Source organism: Epinephelus lanceolatus, chromosome 7, assembly GCF_041903045.1.
Source record: "Epinephelus lanceolatus isolate andai-2023 chromosome 7, ASM4190304v1, whole genome shotgun sequence".
Lineage (NCBI taxonomy): Eukaryota > Metazoa > Chordata > Actinopteri > Perciformes > Serranidae > Epinephelus > Epinephelus lanceolatus.
The window spans coordinates 34,973,604-35,001,280 of record NC_135740.1 but is presented as its reverse complement, the minus strand read 5'-3'; the positions used below and the strand labels follow the sequence as shown (position 1 = coordinate 35,001,280).

The window sequence follows — 27,677 nt, the reverse complement described above, 5'->3', positions numbered from 1 at the left end:
TTCCAAATTTTAAAAATATAGTGCCCCTGGACTTGCGGTCTGGTAATATTTCAAAGGTTCCAAGCAGAAGAAACTCGTCATTATTATTTGAGAATACACAAAGGATTCTTCTCATAAAAACCGTAACTGTTTTGCGAGCGAACATCTTAAAATGACTCATAACTGTAATAGTAGCCGATCGTGCGCTTTACTTTGGTACCAGCAGTTATTTTCTAGGAGCAGGGGTCAATTATTTCAAATGGTGGATATCTCTTTTTGGACTACAGCTCTCTTTCCATTGGTGCATGCAGGAGTGAAAGTCAGGGTCTTATTATCATTATCACGGGGGTTAAAAGGTTGGTGTCTGTGTCTTCTCCAGCACAGATTCTACTCTGTGACCCCGTGACCTCCCCCACCCTCCTTTTCTTTTCTTTTTCCCCTCCACGCCTCGTTTCTCAGCCAAATGCTTTGGTAGCTTGATAACACTTTCACTCCCTCTTCTCTCTCATCTGTCTCTGCTGCAGCCGGCCCCACCCTCCTCCTGCACACACAGGCAGACACATCTTTCAATGTTAAACACTCTATCTCTCACTTTAACCTAACAGGCATGTCTACCTGTTGGTCAGCACCATCCTGTCACTCTCTCCATCTTCCTCTGCCTCTCATTCCTTTGTAAATAATTGCCATGTGTTCATTTCATGCTCAGTTCAACAGCAACAAGAGACTGTGTTTTACAAGTAAAATACAAGAAAGCATCTGGCTGTTTTCTTTTCATATTAGTTTAGAAACAGTCACATATTATAGGAAAAAATGCCTCTAAAGGTCCCTTGGAACTTTTGAAATATTAGGAACATTACAAAACCACACAGAGGAGGTAATGTTAAACGAAAACTCTTAGGCTAGAGAACACTAGATCCAGAGGTACTTAATTAAGAGTTATCTTCAACATGTTTTTTGTGATAAACTTCTGTTATCCAGTAGGATATTAATGAAAGCCCACCCATCCTACTGGTGCCTTTAGTTTTTGTTTTGTGCATATAAAGAAACATACACATGGGTGTATACATACACAAAGATCTGTTGTCTATGTATTTATTCTAGTATCCTTGCAGGTCGGGTGACTGCACCAGCAGAATGAGATTATGCATAACACCTTTAAGCTCTCCTGATTGGCCATACTGTTAGTCTGGTAGCCTATTTAAGAACTGCATGGTCTTAAATTGGTGTTGGCAAAGTTTTGTTCACTTTTTTCACATTCATGTTTTACACAAGGAATAAATTACTATTAGATTTTGGCACCTGGAAAGCCTCTAATAGTTTTTTTTTTTTTTTTTTTTGAAAAGTGTGGGCATATTTACTATGATACGGGACTGTTTATGTTTGCTACACGCAGCTCATACTACTTTTTTAAAAGCCTTAATTCCAGAGCACTTAACCTCCTATACGTGTTTGTCTTGATCAATATTAGTGGAGTAACACAGGATGGATAAGGTTTTAGTTTTAGTAATGAAAGATGGGAATTAAATATGATTTCTTGGACAAAGCTTTTTCATTTTACACATTTTTGTCCTAGCAAGAGAAATTAGGCCAATATTATTAGGCTCTCTGTTGCCATCTGAAAACAATATAGTGCATGTGGCTCTCTTGTAACCCCCTAATTGATCATAGAGTCTTCTGCTTTCCACAAAGTGACTAAACAGGTTACCAGCTTTCTCAAAATACACTGAAAATGTACTATTTTTTTGCATATAAATGCACAAAATATTCCACTTCATGCCCTTATTCCTAAAAAGACAATAGTCCTACTAAACTCCACAAAAAAATGAACATTTTTACATACAGCAGTGCATACTTAGATTAATATGCCCTAACATGTCGTCTATCACATCAAAATATTGAAAAGTGGAAAGGCTGTTTTTTTTTGTTTTCATCCGGTGGCAGACTTGGATTGTCTAAACACGTCCTCCCTCTTTCATTCCTTTAACCACCTTCTGAAAAGGTCAGCACTGTGATGTTTGTGCTTATCCAAAAACCTGTTGATATTCAGGTCTTTCATAATGTTTAAAAGTAGGTGTGTTTTTCCTTTCAACCTGATATGTGGGCTTTTCTTTTGAGCATGCATCTCTACCACAGCCTGGCATACTGTTGGCAAGCTGGTATGTGTACTACGCAACCATGACCACACACAGAGCAAGATGCTATATGTTGCAAACTGCGGAAAAAACTCCAGTTGTAATACATATTGCAAATGTGCTGTATAAATATCCAAAGAATGCTGGTAAAACTTGAATGATACTGGAATGTCCCAGGTTTCTTGATTGGAAAATGCTACATCGGAAATAAGGTCAAATTGGGATTATTCATACGACAATTTGCTGTTTGCATGACCCTTATCAAATCCGGAACATTGTCATATTCTGAATCATAGTGGAATATTAGTGTGTGTGTAGACGTACCCAGCGTTAAATCAGGACTTATCCAGGGAAGAGTGTGTTTTTCTTAACACATTTTTCAGCTTAGTGCAGATGCCTGGAAGACGCCAGGAACCCAATCTTGTTCCTCCTTGCACCCACAGGTCAAAGCACATACAGGGATGATAGTGATAACTGGCTTTAGGGAGCTTACGGCACGATAACTTGCAGCTGACTCACACACACACAACACAGCATGATAACCCTGTAGGTCATGATCACAGGAAACCAGACAGACTTTCTCATGAGTTTGACCTTTGAACCATGAACTCGATGACCCTCAAGGTGATCCAGTTGCCTGGTTGGTGATAGTTCAGTCAACACAAAAGGATAAATGAGAGTGATTTATGAGTCTGTGTTTGTGCCCTTTCTTTTTATGATGTTTCTCTTTGATTTTTAAAATGTAAACCATTTTAATTCAACATTTATTTTTCTCTCCACAGTCGTCTGAACAGAAACAAACTCCAGTTCCTCCCGGAGCTTCTCTTCCAGTCCAACCCCAAACTAGGACGACTGTGAGTCCACCTTTCTTGTTTTTCCACCTCTCCATCCTACTTTCCTCAAATCTCCCATCTCTGGCTCTCCCTTCGTCACTCTCTCTTTGCTCTTTACTCTCGTCTTTTGATGTGTTACGTGATCCATTTGAAAACACGGCCACGGTGCAATGTCAGAACTTTCATCCGGGGTTGAGGGTTCAAGTCCTGCGCCAGGTGACACAGTGCTGCTCTGTGCTCCTGTAGAGAGGTGAAAAAGTGTGTGTGTGTATGTGTGTGTGCGCACAATTTTAAGAGGTGAAAGTGTGCCTGGAGCGAATGTTTTGCTTGGACCTGCGAGGAATTTTTATTCGGGAATATGGAGTTTTCCCAGAGCATTGGGAGAGTAAGAGCAGGTCATACTGATGCAGAGAAGCCTCCCACTTGCCCTCCTTCTCTCTCTATTTCATCTCACATTCCCAGACACACTCTCTCGCTCTCTTTCTTTGTGTGTTTCAGTCCCATCGGTGCACCCACCCTGTCTCCTTTTCTTCCCCTGTGCTCTTTCTGTCTGCACTCCTTCTTTCCACTCAGGTTTTCTATTTGTCTTATCCTCAGAGACACTCTGTCAGCTTAGGCTGAAGGTTGAAACACCTTCTAGACTTTATAGCTGTTGATATTGGGCTGCCTTCAAGTAAAGCGAGAGGTAGACCCTGTGTGTGTGTGTGTGTGTGTGTGTGTGTGTGTGTGTTGCTTTTAACTGTGTGTGTCTGCACTCATTATTGTGTGCATTTTTGAGCTTATATATCATGTCTGTGTAAGTGTGTGCATGCATTCAGCATGTTAATACACTGTATGTGCATATCAGTGTGTTTGTGTGTGCATGTGTGTGTGTTGTTGTGAGGTGTTAGGATAGGGGATACCAGCGCTGGGACATTAAACTTCTCACTTCTCTCACTCTCTTTTATAATGTTTTCCATGAGGCAGAACGCCTGTGAAGCTACTGTAACCTTTCTTTGTTGAAAAAGTGTATTCTTCTGTGAATGGTCTTTTTGTGTTTTGGGCATTTTTGGAAGTTTAAGGTGTTTTTGGAGATCAAAAAGTGAATTATACAAACAAAACCTGAAGAAGTACTCCACTGAAAGACCTTTGGATATCAAAATTCAAGGCTGGTAGCCTAAAAAAGAAGATGTGAAAGGTTGTAGCTTGCTTTTTCACGGAGAGTGTCAGCTTAGGTTCACAGCAGGTACAATATATTCTAAAGGCAAACCAGTGTCATAATATATCCTAAGAAATGCCTCAAAGGACTGAGATCCACTTCTGCGCCATTGGTAGGCAGGGTTCAGTGTTGTTGTTGTTGTTTTCACTTTCTTAGTTGGGCAAGTTGGTCAGAACTCGACTTGCCCAAAGTGTTTGCAGTTATCAAATAACAGCAAACACTTAAGTCATGAAAAGTGACCCCTTTTATCTGACTTGCTCTTAAACTTGCGGCAAACCATGCAACACATAGTTGGAGTCTCACCCACATCCTCAAACGCGACCTGACTAAACGCCTCTTTAGTCTGAAATGCCTACTTGTACATCAGCTTACAAACTTTGTCTTTACCCGCCATCATTTTCTCATGAGTACCAGATCTGTACTGTGCATCTGCAACTTTCAACAGAGATGAGCAAGAAGCAGGATGGCTCAGTACTTGGCTACTATCTATATCTGTTTCTTTACCAGCCCTTAAGTGGTATTTTACTTGGCCTGGGCAATTGGGCAGTCCCTATTGTTGAGGCCTTGGTTAAGTGCGTTCAATGGGTTCCCATCAGTCATAGTTTTGCCACAACAAGACTAAATACAATATAGTGTTAAAGCTTTGCCAGAAGTAGCAGATTGAATGGTTTGCTGGTGGTGGTGGATTATGATATAGGAGTGTCAGAGAAGTGTTTGAGAAGTGTCTGTGCTGTTTTGCTTTGAACCTCTGACGCCAGTGAAATCCATTCTAGATGCCCTCCTTTGTGACGGACCATGTTACAAACTTCCAAAGCCACCTTTCAAGTGTGCAGACAGCGATTATCTTATTCTCAAAAAATGGATTCCTAAAAGTGACAGCTCTTTGTGAAAATTTAGAAGAACGCTGACTGATCTTTCAGTTGAGGAAACGTATTTTGGAATGAACCGTGGAATATATGTGTTGTCTTTTGTCGGCAGTAAACCTCTAAACATTACCACAGGTCTTATCTGCAGTAAATAATAGATTGCCGTCCAGTGAAAACTGTGGATCTGCATATTTTGTCATCAAGCTTTCAGATGAACTGACGGTTGAAATGCTGTTTTTTGAGTTCAGGCAATTCTCCTATGTCATAAAGCCATTGCACCCGAAGTCTGTATTTTTCGTCCCAAATTTTTGAATATAAATACAACCTTGTGTTGTGTCAGTCATACTGACAGCCAATTTTCAACAGGTTAGATAGTAATATTCAGGTAGATGATGGGGACGAGGATGTAAAGACTGCACACAGACAGAGAGAGACAGGACGGACAGCTCAGCCTCTTCAGGTAGCTGCAGTGCTAAATGCCAGACACAGGCAGAAAGTGGTGACAGCCGGGGAGGTAATTTTAGTAGGGAGAAGAAAGGGAGGAAATTTGTCTTTACATTTTGTCACGTATTGGGAATTTTCACAACAAATAGAATAATAACACTCATTGGACTCAGTGTGCACGGTGTATGTAAAGCTTTTTGTCAGATGACTGATGTAAAAAACGTATACAAAAATATGGACTGGTTGCAAAAGCCCTGAGGCGAAAAGAAAACCTAAAATCCCAATAAATTGTCTAAAAAGTACACTTATGGAAGTGGAAAGTGGAAATGTTGTAATACATGGTGGCTCCCATTGGACAATGACAATAGGCTCTTAAAGCTTAGAAATCTGAACAGTGAATTTCAAAAACAGCTTTGACAACTCTACTTTTATTTCTAAACAGAGTGAAGGAACAAAACACCAAATACAGTAATACTAATTGTGGTTTATGAAGATGACAATAAATTGTATTTTCTGCAGCGCTTTCCCAATCTGATCTCTTGTGTTGGCAGAAAAGCCGCAGAGAGATGAAATCTTCTCAGCGGGGTGCACACTGCGAAACCTCTACTTAAAACAGACCAATCGTGTGTTTCATATATTTGTGGCGATGCGTGATGTATTGCTGAAGACAGTGAAGTCGACTGCTATGGCTGAAAGCAAATTGTCATTTACGTCAACTGTGGCTTCCAGGATCGCACACAGTCAGAACCCCTCATGTGAACGTCAGGGACACACACAGTGACACATGCAAACACATGCAAACACACACACTCCATCCCGCACACCCTCGCTGTGTTTAGCTCTTTTTTTCCAACCCTTTGTCTTGTTCGTCATGAGTGACAGTCTTATTTCCTCCACCGCCTGGATTACTATTCTGTAAAACCTGTAATTGGTCTTGATAGCTCTTATTTATCGCTGGTCGAATATGGATCCCTATAGAGCTCTTAGACAACTCAGAACGAGTGGAAAGGGTGAACGTGTTCCAAACTTAACATTATAAATCTCATGTTCTTTATATCCCTACTTTGCCATCAGCACAATCTAAATTACAGTGTCTGGAGTTTCCTCCTGCCCTTTATTTTTTTTCTTCTTTCCACTTTTCTCATCTTTCTGGTCCATTTTACAGCACTCTTTATCCCATCTGTGTCGTGTTTCTCTGCAAATGAAGGCAATGGCAGTAATGCAAATAGCCAGGTACGAAGATGAGAGAGCGTGTGAGAGAGAAAGACAGAGGAGGAATAAACTAAGGTAGAGTGACAGCAGAAAAAGAGAGTAGGTTAGAGGGAGGGAGACTGAGACAGAGAATAACAGCGGGAGAGTAAGAAGGAGGAGACAGGGAGGTTTGCTGGTGGGTTTCTGGTTTGGGTTCGTAACCTTCCTCTCTGTCAGCCTCGGTTAGATATTAAATGATGGCAGTGTGATAGGAATTACCTCTTAACCCTCCTATTAAAGCCCTGTGGTCTGAGGTTTGGAGAGAGGAGGAGAGGGAAGGAGCTGGACTAGCATTAAGGGAAAATAGGCATGGGTTGGAGGTTTTGCTCTTGAGGAGGGTGGGAGGTAAGGGCAAGAGGTATCAGGCTGGATAATAGTTTTCACCAGAGTCTTGGATAAATGAGATGAACGAAGGGTATGATAGAATCGAAGAGGTTGGCCTTGTGTCTTTTTGGAAAATGTTCTTATTGAGCATTAAGTGCCGACGGTAAGCGTCTGACAATGACAGATGAAGGATAGGTATTAGGGAGGTCATGTGAAGGAGGGAGATGGATGGATGAAAGGATGCTGGTGGAGGATGAGGGGAGCAGGTAGATGGATAGAGGGATTGGAGTCTTAGTGACCCCACTAGGTGCTCGGTAGGGGGGAGAGAAAACAAAGACAGGGGTGGTGAGATAGATGGATTGTGGACTGGAGTCTGTGGGTTTGAGTGTGTGCAGTCTGTGGTCGTTTCCCCCCACAGTTTGCAGAGACTGTGGTCTTGCAGCACATGCACCCAGACACACACTGAGAAGAAGCTTTGAGTAGAATACATTTACTAGAAAGGCAATGAATTTCTGGTTTGAAAAGCAACAATCACGATGGCTCGCATGGAAAAATGCAAGCTATTGGTTTAGAGGGCTTTTGTGCATCGGTGCACATCACAGTGTATCGGGGAGGTTTACTTTGCTAAGTGACTTGATGGCTGTTGGTCTCCTGTCTAATAACACTGACCCAGACTGAGCCTCATCCTGTTATCTTCACTTTCTGCTCTGGTAGTCTGTGTGTGTGTGCGCATGTTTTATGTGTGTGTCAGTGTGTGAGTGTATGTTGTGTGCAGGGCCCCCCGACTGCACAGTCTGTGCATTTGAACCAGCGCTGGTTTACTGCCAGTGATACTCATGAAGCAGCATCATTCTCCCCCATTAAAGCAGCTCAGGTTGCAGTTGATTGGTTTGCATGAGAGCAGAGGGGTGCGATGAAGAAGAAAAATGAGAGTAACGTCAGACTCGAGAGATATTTCCTCTTCTCCTTCACCACAAGGAGGGCCTCAGATGCTGAGTATTACATAATGCAGGAGGTGATTTTTGACCATGTTTCAACATTTATGGACGCTGAAGTAAAAGCACAGTCTGGCTGTAAAGATGCAGAACCCTCGTGTATTTTACATCATGTTATTTCAAGCAAGAATGCAGAGATATGATATACAGCCCATGCTTCAAAAACATACTTATTTCTACTGTTTAAAGCAAGACTGTGAAACTATTAAAAGACCAAATAATACAGTCTCCCTCCTACAAACAAAACTTGAATTCATAGACAACAAAACATACCCTAGCTCATTTCAACACTGAGGGATTTTGCTGCTATAGCTAAGCTTGGCTGGTATTTATTTTTTCATACCTTCATAGTTCACACCTTCCTGAAATTTCGCAGTATATGATGGTATTTGTGTGCGGCTTAATTGCCTCGTCAACTTAACCTTCTAAACCTTCTCAGTTAGTCATCTCAGTCTGAGGGTGCTTTCAGACCTAGAGTTGTCTTGCTTTGGTCTGAATCAGGGACTAATTTTATTACAAAGCTGTATAATTGCCTAGAGTTGGTTCATGTTCTCACAGCAGCATTTACAAGTGGACCAGATCAAATACCTTGTGCGAAAAAGCTGCTCTTGATTGGTCAGAATTTCCATGTGGGAAAAATCCAGGAAGTGAACAAAACGTTGAAGAAGAATACACTTGCAAGATAAATGTGACACTTTCTAATGTCACAATGGAGGGACAACTACGCAGGTTGATTTTAGCGCTGCTCATCGTGGACTATATTGCTGTCATTGTTCATTTTAGTCAAACCATACAGTTTGAAAACGAGGCGCGGCTCCAACTAGAAAACAATGTTTTGATGCATTGGATGTGCTGAATGTGCATATTAAGGCAGTACAGGAGGAGGTGCACATTAATAATCCTCCAGGACTGTAACATGCTCATGTTTAACCCAAACAATGTGTCATGTGACTGCAGTTGGTTCAGATTCAGGTCAGAACACATTCTCACCACAAACGAACCGCACCAGAGTTCGTTTGTAACTGGACCGAGACCACTTTTTCAAGAAGGTCTGGTTGTTTTGGTGCACACCTGAGTGCGATGGCTGTGTTCACACCTGCCCAAACGAACCACACTTAAGGGCCAAATGAACTTGAGTTCAATTGAATCGAGCCAAACAGAGCAGGTGTGAAAGCACCCCTAGTTCGTCCAGTTGTCCATACTCTGGATTGGTCAAAGTAAACCTTCCCTCTGTGCGTTAGATATGAACACATGCTCTTTTTCCCTGTGGCCTCTCTCCGTCATTACTAGCTGGTTGTTTACAGTCCTGTAATGCTGTCCCCACCGCTGGTAGTGGCTATGTTGGCCCCTGGTTGCACAGGATGTGCATTACATATAATACATCCTCAATACAGCATCTCCATATGAGTTTAACAGTATTTTTGGCAGTATTGAAAATCATAACATGGGGTTTTCAAAATAAAAATACTCTGGTATACTGTAGTACTGTGATACCCCTCAAGCCTGGCTACAGCCCTGCTTGGTTTGGTATGACCAGTAGTCCAGGGTGGCTAATGTGAGCTAATGTAGGCAAACTAGACATTTGACTGTTGGCTTTATGACTCTTCTGCCACTTTCACAGTGTTTTCAATTGTATTGCAAAAAAACATCTGCATAAAAAAGCAATTGTAAACGATAATAATAAAAACTGACAAAGTAACCTGTTAACCAAGAATCTAGCTGTCAGCTTCCAGTTTGATAACATGCCCCAGTGTCGTAAAGCTTGTAAACTCCTGTGTCTTCTTTAGTTTTCAACCTCTTCCTATTATTTAACACTGCTGCGCTCCCGTAATGTCCTCACTGCACACTATAAAATGCATCACAGCGGGGATACCAACAGTCAGCCTAAAAGGGTTTTTTGGAGCCCTAATGGAAAGAGAAGTGAGTTGCTGTCCAGGGGGATGCTGGTGAAGGATTTTATCCAATCAAAGTGTCCTTGAGAAGGATGGTTAATCTCTGCATGTTCACTCACTGTGGGCCAGTCTGGATAACAGCATTAGATAAATTCCTAAAAAGTAAAAGTGTAGCTGAGGGCAAATTAAAAAAAAAAAGAGATAGCTGTGGGAAGTGAAACTGGGTGAAACAGGATTATGAGAGGGACAGATGGATATGTAGTGGAAGGAAAATGGCCGTCAGGAGTCTAATAGTCAACAAATCATGACCTGGAAGGTTGCCAGTCTAAACCTCTGCACTGAGGAGTGGATGGTAATGAGACATGCTCCGCAGCACCATTAGGTTACCCTTGAGCAAGGCACTTAACCTCCAAATGCTTCAGTGGAGCTCCCAGATGTGAAAGCGTGGACCCTCCCCAGTTACTGTAAATACAACTTTGTCAGTTAAATCAGGGGAAGAAAAGCTGGATGGAGGGAGAGGAATGAGAGAGGGAGGGAAGGCTGAAGGGAGCAGGGGGTCATTTGAGATGTCTTTTCCTCCTAATTAAGTTAATGGAGAAAGACGAGGAGGTTGCCTTTAATCTTGGCTAATTGTCCATTTAGAGGCGACTGCCTTAGTTTACCTGCTGGAATGTTACGGTTAGTGTTACAGGAAGTGGGTGTACTCTGCGTGTCCGAGGATTGGCTGCAACAGACGGGGCCTCAGTGGCGATTGGTGGGAATGGTCTGGAAGGGTGAGGGGTGAACATAAACTGTGTGAGCTCGTGTGTATGTCTCCCCATTTTCATCACAATCTGCTTCACTCGTTTACTTTCTTTCCCCTTTTCTCTTTTTTTCTGTGTGCTCTTGTTCTGTTACTCTCAAACAGAACAAACAGCTCAGTTGTTTGTATTGCTGTCAGGAATTGTATGATTGTTTTCTTGTCACTAGGCTCCGGGCCCTTTGTTTGGTTTTCACGCCACTGGGTGCTGGCGAGAAACAAATAAGTCACAAACACACACATACACACAGACACATACTGAGAAGCACACACAAGAACATCTCTCTCTCTCACGCCACCTCTCCTGCTGATTTAACACCACAGGCTCTGGATACAGAATTGTGGGTCAGTGTGTGTGTGTGTGTGTGTGTGTGTGTGTTGGTGCATGACAGACTTTATACCAAACCACACACCCACGACAGAACTTCCTAATAATTAAACATGACTCAGAAGTGCAAACCATGGTATGTTGCTGCACCACAAGGCTTGTAGGACCTGACATGCAGCTGCACCACAGGGCTCATGCACAGCGGTGTGCTGCAAGTGTGTTTCTAGTTTATCAATCTTACTTACGTTCAATCTTAAAACCATACTTGGTGTAATTGCTTCCTCAAACAAGAGAGAACATGCCAGCAGGCTTAGATGGCAGTGGGTGTTCTGGCATGGAGCTGCACCAGCAAGCCCATAGGCTCCTGGATGGAGCTGCATCACAGGGCCCACACTGAGATCCGCTGGTATTCAGGGAAGGGAAGACTTTTACAGAGGGAACCTGACCAGAGTTCCTCTAAAATAAGGCTGCTCTTAGCGGCTTGTGTGTGTGTGTGTGTGTGTGTGTGTGTGTGTGTGTGTGTGTGTGCGTGTGTGTGTGTGTGTTTTCCCACAGCCCAGACAGCAGTGCGATTTTGTCCCAAGACATATTTAGATAAATACACACTGCAGAGATACCGAAAACCAAGGGAGAGAAAGAGACAGAGACAAAGTAAGAACGAGGGAGAGCACAAATGATATCAGGATAGTTTAAGAGATTTGGAAAAGCCAGTTACATTAAAAAAGTTTCACACATTCCTTCATACTGTCCTAAAATACTCTCCTATGTAAAAGTACTTAATGTGCATTTATTTACACTTGATTAAACAAGTTATTGTTGGATTTCTGCAGCATCATCTATACAAGAAACCAGTTTCCGTAATCAGTGTAGGGGATTAAAGGAACCTAATTTCCCCAGTGACGTGTCTCCGGTAGAAAGTCGACGTCTTGGCCATTTACACACATAACTGGATCTGTAATTGGCTTTTTACAGGTATGCATGTGCAGGACAAAGACTTGAGACAGGGAAAATATCACTGTGGCAGCAGTCCAGCAGAATAAAAGAAAACGTCATTACTCATGGTACTTCTTGTTTGTATGCAACCCTTTCCCTCGCCTTCCTGTTGACACAGAATTATACCGAAAATCAATCCGTCAGGTGTCCTCTGCTGCAACTTCTTGCCTCACTTGCATAAGTCGAGTTTGCTTCTCTTGCTGTGAAAGCACTCCAGAGGCTAAATTTTAGTGTGTGTAGGCCTGTGTGTGGCTTCCTACATGGATGTGTGAATAAAACAAGCCTCAGTGTGTGTTAGCTGGCAGGATTCACCAACCAGGCGGTCTTAAAGTTCACGGCAGCAACACCTTTCCCTTTCAGCTGCACTTCTTTAGCAGCTAGCTAGCTAGCTCGCTGCAGGGCCAGAACCTGTGAAATGTTCGTGGGAGGCAGGGGGCCTGTCGATTTTTTTTTTTTTTTTTTTTTTTTCCGTGGCAAAGAATTTTTATGTGCTTACACTGAAATAGCACAGAGGCTGCATGTGGTTGTAATTTCACCTCGCAAATAAAGGTGAGCTGGATGGGGAAGTAGCCACAGAGCTGCTAGTGCTCATAGTTATAACTCACTGACTTTCCTCTTGACCTGTTTACTCTAACGTGTGTAGGCGTATACTGTATGCCATGCCTGTGTGTGCTTAGGTACATGATTGTGATTGAGGTTGTCTGTCTTAATGTAATGTATATGAATATGGATCTACAGTATGTGTGTATATTCTTATGCATGGTCTTTTATGGATGCTAAACGTGTATACACAGTTTCCTAATTTATGTCTCTGCTTGCGTCTGCATATTTGCTTATATGTTTGTATATGACGTGCATTTGTTTGTACATGTCTACTCATATACATGTCTCCGGCTTTGCTTGTGTGTGTGTGTGTGTGTGTGTGTGTGTTTGTCTGACTGTACATATATTTAAGAGAGAGGCAAACTTGATGCGGGGCCAAACACACTCACACAGTGTTTGTTTAATCACAATTTAGGTTTACATGAGAACGCTAATCGAAAACAGACTCGGCTCCCTGGAAAGCTGGAGGAGGAGGAGGAGGATGAGGAGGAGAGGGATGGAGAAGGGAAGTGAGGGAGAGGAGGAGATGGATGGGGAGGCACGAGGGGAATGGGAGTAGGAGGAGGAGAGGAGAGAAAACAAGTCCGGGTGACAGGTGAGGACAGGAGAAGGAGGGAGAGGAAAAGACGGAGTAAAATGAAAAATGGGCGATGAAGGGAGGCTGGAGGAGGACGTAGGATAGTTGATACTCTCTATGAGCAGGAGCTTTGAGAGAATAGAAGCTTTTGTTGATTGTTGACCTTTTTTTCCTTCCTACAGATCGGACTAATGATCTGGCTCTGATTTGAGATGCTTTATTTTCCCTAAAGGATGTTTTAAAAAACCTTGTAACTGGCGTCTGTCCTGCTTGTGTGTGTGTTTTTGTGTGTGTGTGCGCTGACAGGGTGGGTTTCAGTAGTAAAAGCACAATGGACTCATATACACACTACACTCCATCACTGACAAAAGTCAAACCACTAAACAAATGTAATGTCCCCCATAATTACATTCATGTGAATAAGATGATAGAAAAGACAGATTCTTTCCTCAATAAAAGCTTTCAGTTTTATGTCCATTGCACTTTTTTTATAGTTAAACTTAAGATGTTTTTCTGAGTTTCCTGGGCAGCACAGTGAATTAGTGGGTAGAAAGAAAGACTTGTAATGCAGAGGTCAAACTGGAAGTCAGTGATGATCACCACAGAGGAATTAAAAAAAAAAGCAACAATAGTCAATCTAGCCCAAATATTCCCTGAGCTTTTTCCTGTAATGATACTACCATTGTCCCTGGAATGATTTGTTGTAGTTTTGTCATGCGTGTTGTTAGCTAAGATATTAGTTTAACATAATTTCACGCTGTTAATCACGCTGCAAGAATGTCTCGTTTCATCATAGATATCTGATTTCAAAATACAATTATAGCAGTTTAAACAGTATCTGCAGTGTTAAAATGATGTCATCCAAAGGTGTCTGTCTTTAGTCTCCTCTTAAATTCTGAGAAACAGTGTTTCCAGGTTATTTACTGTAAGGTGACACATAGACCTGCAGTCATTGTAAATCGAAGCATCAGCTCAGTGTGGGGTCAAAAAAGTGCTGAAACCTCTCTGTTCCTGGATTGTGCAGAACTCTCACATGGCCTGTTATTCTTTAAAGCACCTCTACACTCACAGGGAAGTCCTAGGAAACTACAAAAATGAGCGACGAAGGAGTTATGTTTTTATTGGATGGTTCAGTATCACAATTTACACTCACTGCCAACATACAGTATAGTGCTAATGCAGAAGGTGCAATGTAAGTAAGTAACGTTGCAGTTCCACACGTATTGTGTCACGTGATAAACATTCTTGAGGGTTTAGTGAATTAAAGTCAGTGGAATTGTTCCAATTCATCTGTGCGTGTGCGAGAGAGACTTTGTGGGAGGTCGACATAGCTACTGCATTCATTGTTGACCATTATTATGGCTACATGGTTGGAACTGGCCAATGTCACACACATGGGCAGACACATGTTGGTGTCTTGAGAGTCACACTTTCAGTGTTTGGACCGACAAGTGGTTGTGTGCGTGTTGGAAGTGAGGCTTGTGATTTATGCTGTTTAAGTAAAGCCTGATTGTTACAAATGAACTCAAACTGTTATTATTGCTCTGGTGTAATCAGAGACGTGCACACTCACATGGAACGACCCACAAACACTCTCTGTACACGCACTCCACATAGAGTAACAGAAACACTTTAGATATACACATCACCCACGCACTGTGCAGAGAGACAAACACACACAAAGCAATTCTGTCGCTCTTTTCCTCTCTCCTCATCTGTCTCGCTCTCATGCAAACACATTCATGTAAGGGCCGGGCTCTCACATGTGTTGCAACTGTTTCTCAACTGGTTTCAGAGTTAAAAACTAGTAGCTGTCATTTTTCCTTTTGTCTTTTCCAGCCTGTGTCTGTCTGTGAAACATTTTAGGACTTTGTCAATCTGAATCAACCAAAAATAGTGAAGTTCTTAAACTTCTTAAACTGCATAGAAATTTACTGGCGCTGTGGTTTTTGGTATACCGGTGTTAATCCGGCAGTGGTTAGTATTGTTGCCTCACAGCAAGAGGGTTCCTGATTCAAATCCGGGGGTGGGGGAGCCCTTCTGTGTGGAGTTTGCATGTTCTCCCTGTGTCAGTGTGGGTTTTCTCCAGGTACTCCAGCGTCCTCCCACAGTCCAAAGACATGCACACATTAATGCACAAAGTGTCTGAATTGCCGGTAGGTGTAAATGTGAGTGTGAATGGTTGTCTGTCTCTATGTGTCAGCCCTGTGATAGTCTGGCGACCTGTCCATGGTGTACCCTGCCTCTCGCCCACTGTCAGCTAGGATAAGCTCCAGCCCCCCCGTGGCCCCCAACAGGATAAGCAGTTACAGAAAAGAAATAGTTGAAATGTGTTAATCCTGTGTGAATGATAGGGACTACTTAGTGCTGATTGGTGGTAAAATATATGGAGTCCCCCAAGGCTCTGTTCACGGGCCCCTTTTTGTTCCCTTTTAATTTCTCCCTTTAGTTCAGGTTGTTAAAATGTTTTTTTTTTTCTTTTTACCATATTTAAGCGCACAGCACTCACATTTATGAATATCATCACCAGGTGACTCTGGTCTCATACAAGCACTGACTGCGCGCATTGAACAAATCAATGATTAAATACTGCTGTTGGTTTATAAAGCACTAGAGGGTTCAGGGCTAAAATACAGTTCTGATCATCTGCACTGTTCTGAACTCTCCAGACCTCCCAAGTCATCTAGTACAGGTCTGCTTACTGTCCCCAGAGCCACAGCTAAACAAGTAGAAGCAGCATTCAATTTTTTTATGCACCACATATCTGGAACAAACTCCCAGAGAACATGAGGTCAGCTCCAACGTTCAGCTCTTTCCAATTAGGGCTTAAGACTTTTCTGACATTGCCTTTCATTAAATTAAATTTGTGACTACTTATTCATATCTTGCATTTCACTGTTATTGTATTCTATTGTATTTTAGATAACTTTTTATGTGGTGTTTTGTTTTATGCTTTTAAATCCTATTTTAATGTGTCTTGTTTCTTTTCTTAGTGCCTGAAGTGGTGATGAAACCTCCCTGTCTTGAGTAATTTTACACTTTAATTATAGAAACTGTTGCAGATAAAATCGTGCTCAGATATTACCTAAACTACATAAGATATCTGGAAATACATTTTCTCTAAACTGCAGTGTCATGCAGTGAACTGCATAGTGTGACTGAATCAAAGTTTGTCTGTTTGTCATTACGTTACTATGGTGTAGCATGCGGCCATAAAGACTTAACTAACTCTGGAGGCTGGAAGCTTTTACATCATCCATGTACCTCTGAGTCAACAGCAAAAATAACTAACATAAGCTGCTACATGCAACATTTTAGCATCACTAAATCATGTCCATATTGAGGCTGAAACATTAGAATAAACACCGCAAACAAAAAAGCCCACCACTAAGAAGATTGGCGGCTTCAACCCAGTCTCTAAACTGAATTTAACATTGTGTGCCACCTTGTCGATTTGGCTGGGAATCTGCTGGATTGCTTCACAGTACAAAACTAGAGGGGGGTGCTGCTGCTCTTCCAACACAAATGGAGCTAGATTTCAGAGTTTCAGATGGCAGTGGAAGATAAAAGATTAAGTTAAAGACATTTGATAAACCACTTCCAACATTATTATCCTTTTAAGAGAGAACCTTTGACAGAACAGCCAGCGATCCTCTTTGTGGATCTAAGCAGTGGGGTTAGTGGGAAATGTGGCCTTTATTTTAGAAAAACAATGGCACAGACACACTACAGAGGCCACCAATCATTTTGATTTTCACGGTTACAAAGCTATTGCAGTAAATTTGTAGGGCTGACAGTTGACCAAACGTTAGTCGGCCAGAAAGGTCTTAAGTCGGCAAGATTTCATTAGTCTCTTAGTCACACAAAAAAAATCAACATGTCGGGCAGGAAATCCAAAGTTTGGGATCATTTTGAGAAGGTGAAGGACGAACCCAAGGTGATATGTAAACTTGTCTTCATTGGTTGACTACAAACATGACGTATCATCTGAAACGTGGAAGTAGCTACATGCCCATTAGCCACTTAGCACAATGATTACTACTTTGCTGACAGCGTCATTAACAGGCGGCTCGCTCAGGGTGTGACGTGCACTTGTAGATAAAATATAGGCCTATATTAATGAAGGTCCATTAGTACGGTTTTGTATTTCTCTGTAATGTAGCACAGTGTTGACAATGTTACTGATACTTTTCTTTCTCACACCTTCAACTCAAACCATTGTGTTGCCCCGCCCAAAATATATAATTTAATATTTACATTAATATCCTAAACATCTGAGCAACTAGTCGACTAATTTGACCATTAAAACATGTCCAGTGTATTGATACTTAGGGGGCACATTGCACCTTTAACCTCACAACGTAATATTGTGAGGAAAAATGCAGATTACTGTAGCAGCATTATATCTAATTTCATCCTTAGATGAACTTTAAACTGTGCACTTTACGACCATCATCAAAACACCAAATGATATCTTTCGGAAGAATGGTGTTCCTCCCTTCAGTGGAGCTCCAGAGGCCTGATGACTCTGTGCCAAGGAGCACTGACGCAAGGCTCGTGGTGAAACAACACCTTGCAATTTGTGTTGGTTTTTCCTTTAAATTGTCACCCATTTGTCCAGTGTTTACAGTGATTGCAACAAAGACGGAAATTTATTTTGAGAGATGCTGAAAGCTGTACATTCAGTAGCGGTATAGTGGTAATGATGGTTGGCATGAAATATACAGTGGAAAAAAGTGACTATAAATCACTTTAAAGACCAACAAACTCCCACAGATATACAACAAAAGGTAATACATCAAAGTACCGACATTGCCAGAGAACCATCTTCACCTACTTTACATTCATTTCCATTCTCTTGAAGCACTGAGTGTGGACATTTTGTGGCCTTGTGAAGAAGATAGTGAACAGGTGACAGAGATTTGGCTTTACAATGCAGAGATTGTATGATTGAGAGACCGTCAGGGAGAGGAGGATGACGATAGAGGAAATGAAAGACTCAGCAGGAAGGGAGACAGAGAGAGTCGGCCACATGAATGGTGTGAGAGGAGATTTAGGCCTCCTCTAAATACAGAGCACCGCAAAGCCACTTAAAAACCTGTACAGATATATTTATACATCACACACAAATACACACAAACACACACACAGTATGTGCAGTTTCCCTGTTTGTTACCTCTCTAACTCTGCGTCTCTAAAACAGAAACACTCAAACATTACGCAACAGTTTGGGCTCCACCTGTCGAAGCTTTGATCTTAAAAATAGCTCTACATTTGTTAGTTTGACATTTACATTAAAAAGAAACATTGACCCTGTTGTTTCAGGTGCACAAATGTCACAGTTGAATACAAATCTTGAGAATTATGTTGCATATGAATAGATGTTTATAGCTGAGTCTGTACCTGCCCAAATAAAGGCATACTGCAATGGAAAATAGACACATGATGTTAGGAGAACGAATGAAAGGACAGCTGAGTGAGAGCAAGCGAGAGACGGTTATTTTTAGGTTGAGAAAGATAATTAAAGATCCTAAAAAGCCTTGACAGTTTGTGTATGTTGTTTAAATCAAGTTACAAACATGAGGGTTTATCTTGTTTGGGTTGAGAATTCTTCTCACGGGTGAAAATGCGTGCAGACGTCACTGTGTGTGTGTTTGTGCGTGTAAGGGAGACGTAATATTAGCTGCTGTTTGTGCAAGTGTGAACTAAACAAGTGATGCAGGAATGTGCATTTTTGTGTTTAAACAAAGAAATAGGAAACCGTGATTCCTCTACCCTTCTCTCTTTCCTCGTACCTCTTCTTTTTCCTTTTCTGTTCAGCCTTGCACAAAACCCTGATTGTGGCAGTTTAACTGATGTGTAAGCAGGGGCAGGCTAATGTGATGTAGACATCCAGTAACTTGTCAGAGCTGTGTTGCTCGTCACTTTATGTGCGAGTGTGTTTGCATTTATTTGTGCTGTTTGTTCAGCAGGAGCATCTGCTTTTGCACTCTGAGCTGACTGTGTCAGGGTTTATGTATGGGCATGTCTTGAGTGAGTCTGTTAGTGCGCTGCTCAAACCATCATCAGGAGCCAAACGGCAGTGTGTCTTCCACAGATGTCAGATATTCCCCCGCTGCATTTAAACATCCTTGTCTTCTTTCAGGTGTGTGTGTCCATCTCTTTAAGCTAAACACGGCTGGAAAACTCACAAACTCTACACATACTTTACACTTTACACAGCACCAGCAACAACAAATGTAAAGTGGGTAGTAGGGGTGCAAGATATCAGAAAACAACTGACATTACAATATGTTCTTTTTCTGCAATATGTTTATGCAATAGCTAGGCATGCTTTGGTTGTTTATCAGACAGACTACTCTTGCAGATTAGTGTTAGTGTTAACGTTACCTTTCCAGCCTCTTGGTTCCGAACCGTCGGTATGAGACCCCTGGTTTCTTTAGGCTAACTTAATTAGCTTTAGCCTGGCTTTTAGCTGGTAACTAGCTTTTATAGTCTGGTCACTCTGTGGAGAAGAGCGGTCGGGAGACATCATGATTACGTTGCATTAAACAGGTGCTTTATTTCTTCCTTTTTCTCTTCCTAACCATTATGTAAGCAGGAAGTCCCATGATGTGAAAATCTCTTTTACAAGAGAGACGTGGCCAAGGTAGCAGCCAATCAAAACACAATTAAAAGGCAACAAATACAGCATATAATACAAAAATCCACAATAAAACAACAACTATTCAAACATAGTGGCCTCTCAAGAAAAACAAGCACATGTCTCTGTCACCACATTCTTTATCATGCCCTGAAATTCATCAATGGATGTAAGGGTGTTTAATTTTAGATCTTTTTAAAGATTGTTCCATGTCCAAGGTGCAGAGTAGGAGAATGCAGTTTTCCCCAGATATAATAAAATCTCGGGGTACATTAAAAAGCAACAGCTTGGAGGAGTGTAGCTGGTAACTACCGGAGCTGACACACAGAAGGGTGCAGAGGTGGGCCAGAAGTTTGCTCAATATTGCATTATAGATAAAAATGAATCAGCGCTATTGTCTGTGAATGGCCAATGATGTCCAACCCACTAAATCATATGCAGTGATGATTAAGCTTTCACATCTTTTTTCTTAGCACTGAAAGTTGTTATACTGGAACCTGAGCGTATTTAGACACTTATTGCTGACTACTGTAGCTTCCGAAAAGCTTACACTTTACTGTGTCTGTGGCGCTTGCCTGCACCGTTATGACTTTTCGACACACACATATGCAGGAGAGACTTCCCTTAAAAATGCTGCCAGTGTACGTCACATGCAGATGTAACCTGTCTTAAAGGCGAAGGCTAGGCCGGTAACATTAGTCACAGGAAGTGAAAACCGTGTGAGTTTTCCTTTTGTATCAAGTAGTAAAAAAGTTGTAGCGTGTATGAGTTAATTTGCCTTTCGTGGCATTGCATTCTTGCAATGTCAAGATTATTGCATAAACACACATCACAATGGTGATGCTGAAAAGATCGTGCAACCCTAGTGTGTAGTTGAGAGAGATAAAAGAAGAAAAATGTAGTATATATTTAGAAATAAGAGTAAAGGCAGGAAACATACTGCAGTCAGAAGCAAAGAATGGCAGTGTGTGTGTGTGCTCAGCCACAAACATTGTTCTCTGTAAACTTGTCATCCTGAATTTTGGTCACTTTTACAAGCGCAGCGTCACGCTCGTGGTATAACCCTATGGCCCTCTGTGTGTCTCAGCGTGCCTGCGATAGGTCTCTGCTCCAATCAAAGACAATAGGCTCCAGTGGCCTGCCCGCTAATTAGTAGCTTCACTTTATAGGGCCACCAAGTCACCACAGCTTCTGCAGTATAAAACAATAGAACCGTTACACATTCCGCTTTTATGGAGTATCTGCAGATTACTTTACTTTCATACTGCTGCTGCTGCAAAGTTGCTCCAGTTTGACATCATATTCTGGAAATTTTGCAGGTCTGACAGTGAATGTTGGGACAATACTTCCTAAAGAACATTAACACAGTTTGAAACTATAACTCTCCACTGAAACCTGTGCTTCAAGGTTTTTTTACACCTTGTGGCGAGTGGCATTATTTGTCCAAGTTTCCCCGAAATCCAGCAGTTGGTGTCTGAACATGCTGAACATGGTGCAGAGATGGATGACTAGAACAATAAACAAATATGTGACAGAAATAAAATGCCATCTGGGAGAGGGTTTTGACTCCACAGGGAGTTTTATTTTCAGCTCAAAGTTGATTATTCTGTATTTACCACGACCACACACCAGATTGTTCATTATATTTTGAATTAAATGGAAACCTTGTGTTGGCACTAACTGAAATAAACACTAATTTACTGCTCCATTAAGTGGTAGAAGCTGTAGCCTTGTTAGAGCCAAAATAAGTAGAGATATATGTGTGCATGGGTGTGCATTATAATTTAAACAGTTGATGTGTTAAAGCAGGAACTGTATTCTATGTTCCTGGTGTACAGAATTCTTGATATTCACTTTCAGTACATGGCCGTTCCTATAGGTAGCTGGCACAAGAAGCAAAAGGAGACAAAATCAGCGGGAGAGAGAAAGAAAAACAAATCGCATGTGCCAGCAGGAGATGATGATTATGGCAGAGGGACGTTTGATGTGTGGAAAAGTTTGTCTCCACCACTGAACATCAATAAACAGCCGGCTGCAGTTACCAACACTGACAAAAGAGAAATAAACTGTGGAGATAGAGATGCATACCGAGAGAGGGGGAAAGAGGAAAAATGATCAGAGCAGAAACAAAGAGGAGGGAGAAGGAGAGAGGAAGAAAGGGAGAGGGGCAAGAAAAGAGAGACAAGATGAAAGAGAAAGATTCCAGCAAGATATTAGACAGTGAGAAAGAGGCAGAGTTCATGAAATCAGGACATGCGTCAGTGTGCACAGGTCAGAAATCAGAGTTCTCCCATATCTGAACCTTACTTTGGAACCTTGTCTTAATTTTTCTAAATGTCTTAAGGCTAAAACACACCAGTTTTTCCCCCACTCATTCACTGCCTGTACATACCGACTCCCATAGCAGCTCTTTTTCTCTGCTCCTATGACAGCTCGACTCCTCTCCTCACCATTGATGTATAAAAAGAACTCTGTAGCTGTTGCTGTCTCATGTTGTTGAAGACTGGATGAGGAGACACTTGTTGTTGAGGTTGAGAAAAATCTTTCAGTAAAAGTAGTACAACCATAACTTTGTGCGGTTGTCTGTTGACGAGCTGCAGCGTAACGTATCCTGTGTGTGCTATGGGCGGCACTTGATGTGCTGCGGTGGCGCCGATGTGTTTTCATCTTTAGGGTGTTTTTACATCTGCCCAGACCAAAGCTTCAAAGCAAGGTCTGCGTTAAGCAAGTGTACTAAATAACAATATATTATATTCCTATTTCCTGTCGTCATCACCTACTTGAGCTGCTCTCCTGTCCTCTTGTGTCTTGTAGTGTTGGAAGTTATTGTGAGTTTTTCGAACTTCATCCTTATAAAGTCGACCCCCCACAAACTGTAACCTACACTGTACATTTACTACCACTTGACAACTTTACTGCTAAGTCATTTGCTCCACTCACCAACACCTGTCTGCTCAGAATTCAGCCATCGTAACTCTCTGTCACTTAACCCATCACACACACACATCATGCAGGAGGCGCACGACTACTCTGATCACATGACAATAGCCTGACAAAACTATCCAAAAAATGTTTTCGCTCTGAAAACGAACCAAACCATGGAAGGTTCCACACCTGTTATTTTGGATCAGATTGAACTGAAAAGTTGAAGGTCAGGACCAAACGAGGTAGGTGTGGAAGAGCCCTTAGTCAGTACGCTTACATGCACGCAGTAGTCGAGCTAAGCTCATAGCTCGGCTAATCAGTCAAGTCGGACTTCTTGTCTTGTCTGAGTATACATGCAGAAGAGAAAATCGAATTTCTGACCAAGTACGTCTGACTCCGCCTTGATAGGCAGTGCTGTGTCCTTTTTAATATAGGGCGTATTGAACTAGTTCCAGTTCTTGATGAGAAACTTTTTAAAATAAATCCGCGTTTCGCATTTTCCTACAATCCATAAACTTCATAATATTAAGCTCCTTTAGCTGTTGGAGCATGAATGTATTTCCTCGTCCGCCAAGAAATGCGTCTTCTGCCTCTCGGTCGCCATGGTGTGTGTTTGTTTGTTTTTCCCGGAGTTACTGCACTGCTGCTACGTCATCTCCTCCTTCTTGTGAGTGAAAGCCTGTGAAAGAAAAAGTGGTGCATGCGCAGAATGCCGAATCAGACTCCAGTCAGACTAAGTGGATACATGCAGCAGTAGTTTGATTTTCATTAGTATTATCTACGTGTGTTAGTCGAGCTACGGATAGTCAAATTTCAGTCGGACTAAGCCAATAATTTGTTTTTCTCAAGCTGCATGTAAATGTACTGAATGATAGAGGAGGTTGCCCCCTGATACATCACAAATTACAACACAAACGTGTCACAAAAATTCAGAAAACTACTTGTTCAGACTCAGATGTTACCTACTGTTAGGTCCAATTTTTGTCTGACTTTTAAGAATAATTCTGAGTATGAGGATGCGGTTATGTATAAAGATCTTTCCTTTAATCTCTGTTTCATAAACATGTATACATTTAAAAAGCTAATCATAAACCTGGTTACACATGTACATGGCTAAGAAACTGGCTTTCAACGAGAGAAATCTAGCTCGGGAAATCTGGTTTCTATAACCCCTATCTCTGTTACTTAAATCAGATTTCTTGTTTACATGACTTTGCAGAAATCAGATTACCCCAGACTTCAGAGAGCCCGGAGTAACCTGGTTACTTAATCCATGTAAATGCACTCATACGGCAGATAGAGACACAGCGAAAAGAAAAGGAGAGCCTGCGGTAAAATAGAACCAGAGAGAGCGACAGGCTGACAGAAAGAGACGCAGAGAAAGAGAGCGTGTAATAGCTAGAAACACACAGACCAGAACAAATAATCATGTTGTTGATAGTAAGATGGGGAATGTCTGGGAGGGACACATGCTGCAGCGGGGCACGGAGGAAATGACAGAGCGAGCTCCTGAAACTCAGACAGCGAGAGGGAGAGGGAAAAGGAGGGAGATCAGGAACCAAAGAGAGGGAGAGCAAATAAATGCCGACACCAGTTAGTATCAGTGATAGACCAAGCTAAATAAACGGCCACAGGCGTCAAGTGGAGCCGAGCGCTACTGAAGTCCACACCACCCACTGCCTGGTGGCTACTTTCAAGTGGTCACTTAAGAGATGATGTCACTGGCCGCTCCTTGGCTGCGTTTCCACTGCCCTGCTGCAACTGCTTTAGCTCCTCCAGCTCTGCGAGGAGATTAACAGGCTGATTCACACCAGATTTGTCCAACCAGAGGGATCTAGTAGCACTTAAAGGGGCTGTGTGTAGTTTTTTAGCATCAGTAAGTCATTAGCGGGATCATTTTGCACCATTTATTTACACATGTGACCGTCACGGAGTGAGCCTGCCAGTTTCCTACCATATTTTGTAATTATATTGATTTTCAATTTTCTCTTTTTGAGTTACAAGGCTCGAGATATTCTGGAGATATTGGTTACAGTGAGCTGCATGACGTAGCTGTGATAGTTCAGTGATAGTCTTGAGGGAAATGAAACGGATCAAACCCACCACCACAACTGTTGGTGATCAAACTGTCAGTCATGTCACAGTTTTACGGCACTGCTGTGGAAGAAAAGACAATTTTCTTGGAAAAAAAAAAGAAAATCTGTCTCTTTCTTTGTGAGCAGACACGACGTCTGTTCTTTACAAGGTGTTGGACACACTGCTGAGGAGCTGCTGGCTGACATGAGCATGGACATGTCTACACACAGACACACACACAAATACACACATGCATATAAACACATTTATGCCACCTCACTGACAAGGTGCTCACTGATCCTGCCATCATGCATGTGTGTGTGTTGGAGTGTGTTTCTTACACCACAGTGTCTCATGCCAGCCACAGATGGATCAGACGTTTGTCAGTTTGTCTTGTAGATTGCACATGCGTTCATAGCCAATGAAATCACTCCACAAAGTTGGGTTACATACTTCAGAAAAAGCACACTGATGCCAAAGCTATTAAATAATCCTGTTCAATAAAAATGTGTTTAAAGCATTGGGAACAATCTTGTGTTTTAATTAAATATATCTGGCTAACCATTAGGGGTTTTGCACCATTTGATTGAGTGTTGTAACTTTTGGTTTGGTGTCCCTCTCTGTCTTTTTCACTCTCCATCTTGTCTCTCATTCTTGCCCTCGCTCTGGCATATTTGGCATTTCTTCCATATTTGCTGTGAGTGAATCAAGCCTGAGTCACACAGACATGTGGCTTTCATTAGGCCGCCTTTGTAGTGTTATTAAGATGAACGAATGCACACACGCGTGCACAAATACACAAACACAGACGGGGGGGAACATATGGACGTACATCCTCAGGAATCTGCAGCGCATGTGGTCACTGTGTTTTATGGAAGGTGTCCTGGCACTGTCGGAGGGGATAAACTTATGTGTGTGTTATGTCTGTGTGAGGAGTCATTTTCTCCCCAATGAGTAAACAACACAACATTAGGGTAAACACATGTAATTGTGCAGCGAGCTCACTGTGGACAACATGATGTCAAAACTTCCTCTTCAGATTTCCTTTCTAGAAAAAAAATCAAGAGCATACTTGAATAAAAAATGATGATGACATATTTAGCTGATGCAGTAACTGGGGGCACAAGCAACAGTTGAGATGTTGGTGATGTTAGTTTGAGGATCTAGGCATCATGTGATGAGATTTCAAAACACTTCTCAGAGCTAAATGTGTCTTTTGTGGGTTGAGATAGCAAAAATGTTTAACCTTCCTTGGGGAGTCGAGCTTTCGTTGAACCGGCTGTTACAGTATGTCAGTGAAGTGACCATTATAGAGACTAAAGATCAGTGTGTCCCCTAGGACTTCTTCAGCAGCAGTGCTGAAGTATGGAGATTTTTTTGCACGCCGGAAGATATTTAGCACGTCTGCTGACACAAAAAGGGCTTTAGACACATATTTGTACGCAGTTAAAGGTGACGAACTATGTTTAAAAATCCTTCCCATCCCCCTTATGCTGTTACAATCACTCCTGCACGCAGGGGCAGACTCATGTGGGTCGTCTGGGCACAATATGGATGAAACAAAGCTAAACACTGTCAGAAAACAGCCGAGTTTATCGCAGCTTCTACTGAAGTATTTAGTGCTTTGTGTGCATGTGTGTATTGAGCAAAGAGACAGAGAGAGACAGCATGTCTGCTCTCAGGACAGGCAGGTGAGCTAGACGTCAGGTTAGCAGTAAACCATGAACGTAACAGGGAATGTTCAGTGTGAGCTACAGCCACACCAGTTAAGCTACTTTAGAGGCACATGGAGAAATTGTCCGTCATGTTTCATCATTGTGTTTCATCTGATTGGCTCTTCAGACTATTCAGCATGAATATCTTCTGATAACGATCGATGGCCAGTCAGTCAGAGCACCCATTTCTGGAGGGTTCAGTTTATAATCCTTGCTCGTCCCTGACTCTGGCTGCACCCCGCTATACCCCGCCTCTCGCCAAAAGACAGCTGGGATAGGCTCCAGCCCCTCATGACCACCATAAGCGGTTATGGAGAATGAATGAAAAATTGAATACTAGTTTTATGTTTAGAGTGGTAATGATGTATTTGTTTCATGGCTGATATTGAAAGTGATGATTTAGGGACATAGTAAAAAAGCAGGATAGATAAATAGGGGAATGGGACAGGTGCATTCGGGGAGAGACTCAATCAGATGCGTAAACATTTCCAACTTGTAGAAATCTTATATAATCTCTTTCTTCTGTCTCTTCCACAGTTACTTAAATACAGTTGTCAAAAATCAGTCTGTTTTCCAGTTGTCTCAGAATTAAAGATGTTGAAATTTCCATTTGTTTTTACTGAGCACTCACTACAGACCTCAAATACCAAAATTCTTGTTCAAGTTTCCGTCCGTATCAGCTTTAGCCAAGGTTGAAATTCATGCATCTTCATTCCATCACAGTTTGGCAGGCTCTATCTGCTGATGAATGTCATATGATACCATCAAAAGCTCTGAAGTGGCTACTAAATAGACCTTGGATTGTTTTTCTTTTCCAAGGTCAAGAATGAACTAAACTCAGACTTGTTGTTGCATAAACTGTCTTGTCTCGTTCATATCGCTGCTTCACCAACACTGACCTCACTTTGGCCGAATCAGACAATCAAATCATAAAAGCCTGAAATCCGAGGAGTGCTCAGCACAGATTGTCATTGTTGTTTGATTGACGCCAACAATCAGACAATCAGAGGAGGACAGAGAATCAAGAGGCGTCACTGACGTCACAACCGCGCAAACACAAAGGATTGTGGGAGGCATAGAGGCGGGAAGAATCTAACATTGTTG

The 27,677-nt window shown here is 41.9% G+C and overlaps 1 protein-coding gene across 1 annotated transcript in view; it reads left to right on the top strand.

Annotated features, from left to right (window-relative positions):
* slit3 (slit homolog 3 (Drosophila)) overlaps positions 1 to 27,677 on the top strand; it is a 356,338-nt gene that overhangs the window by 31,314 nt on the left and 297,347 nt on the right. The window contains exon 4 of the mRNA XM_033624492.2: positions 2,894 to 2,965. Coding sequence (XP_033480383.2) covers positions 2,894 to 2,965 — 72 coding nt within the window. The remainder of the gene's footprint in view (positions 1 to 2,893; positions 2,966 to 27,677) is intronic.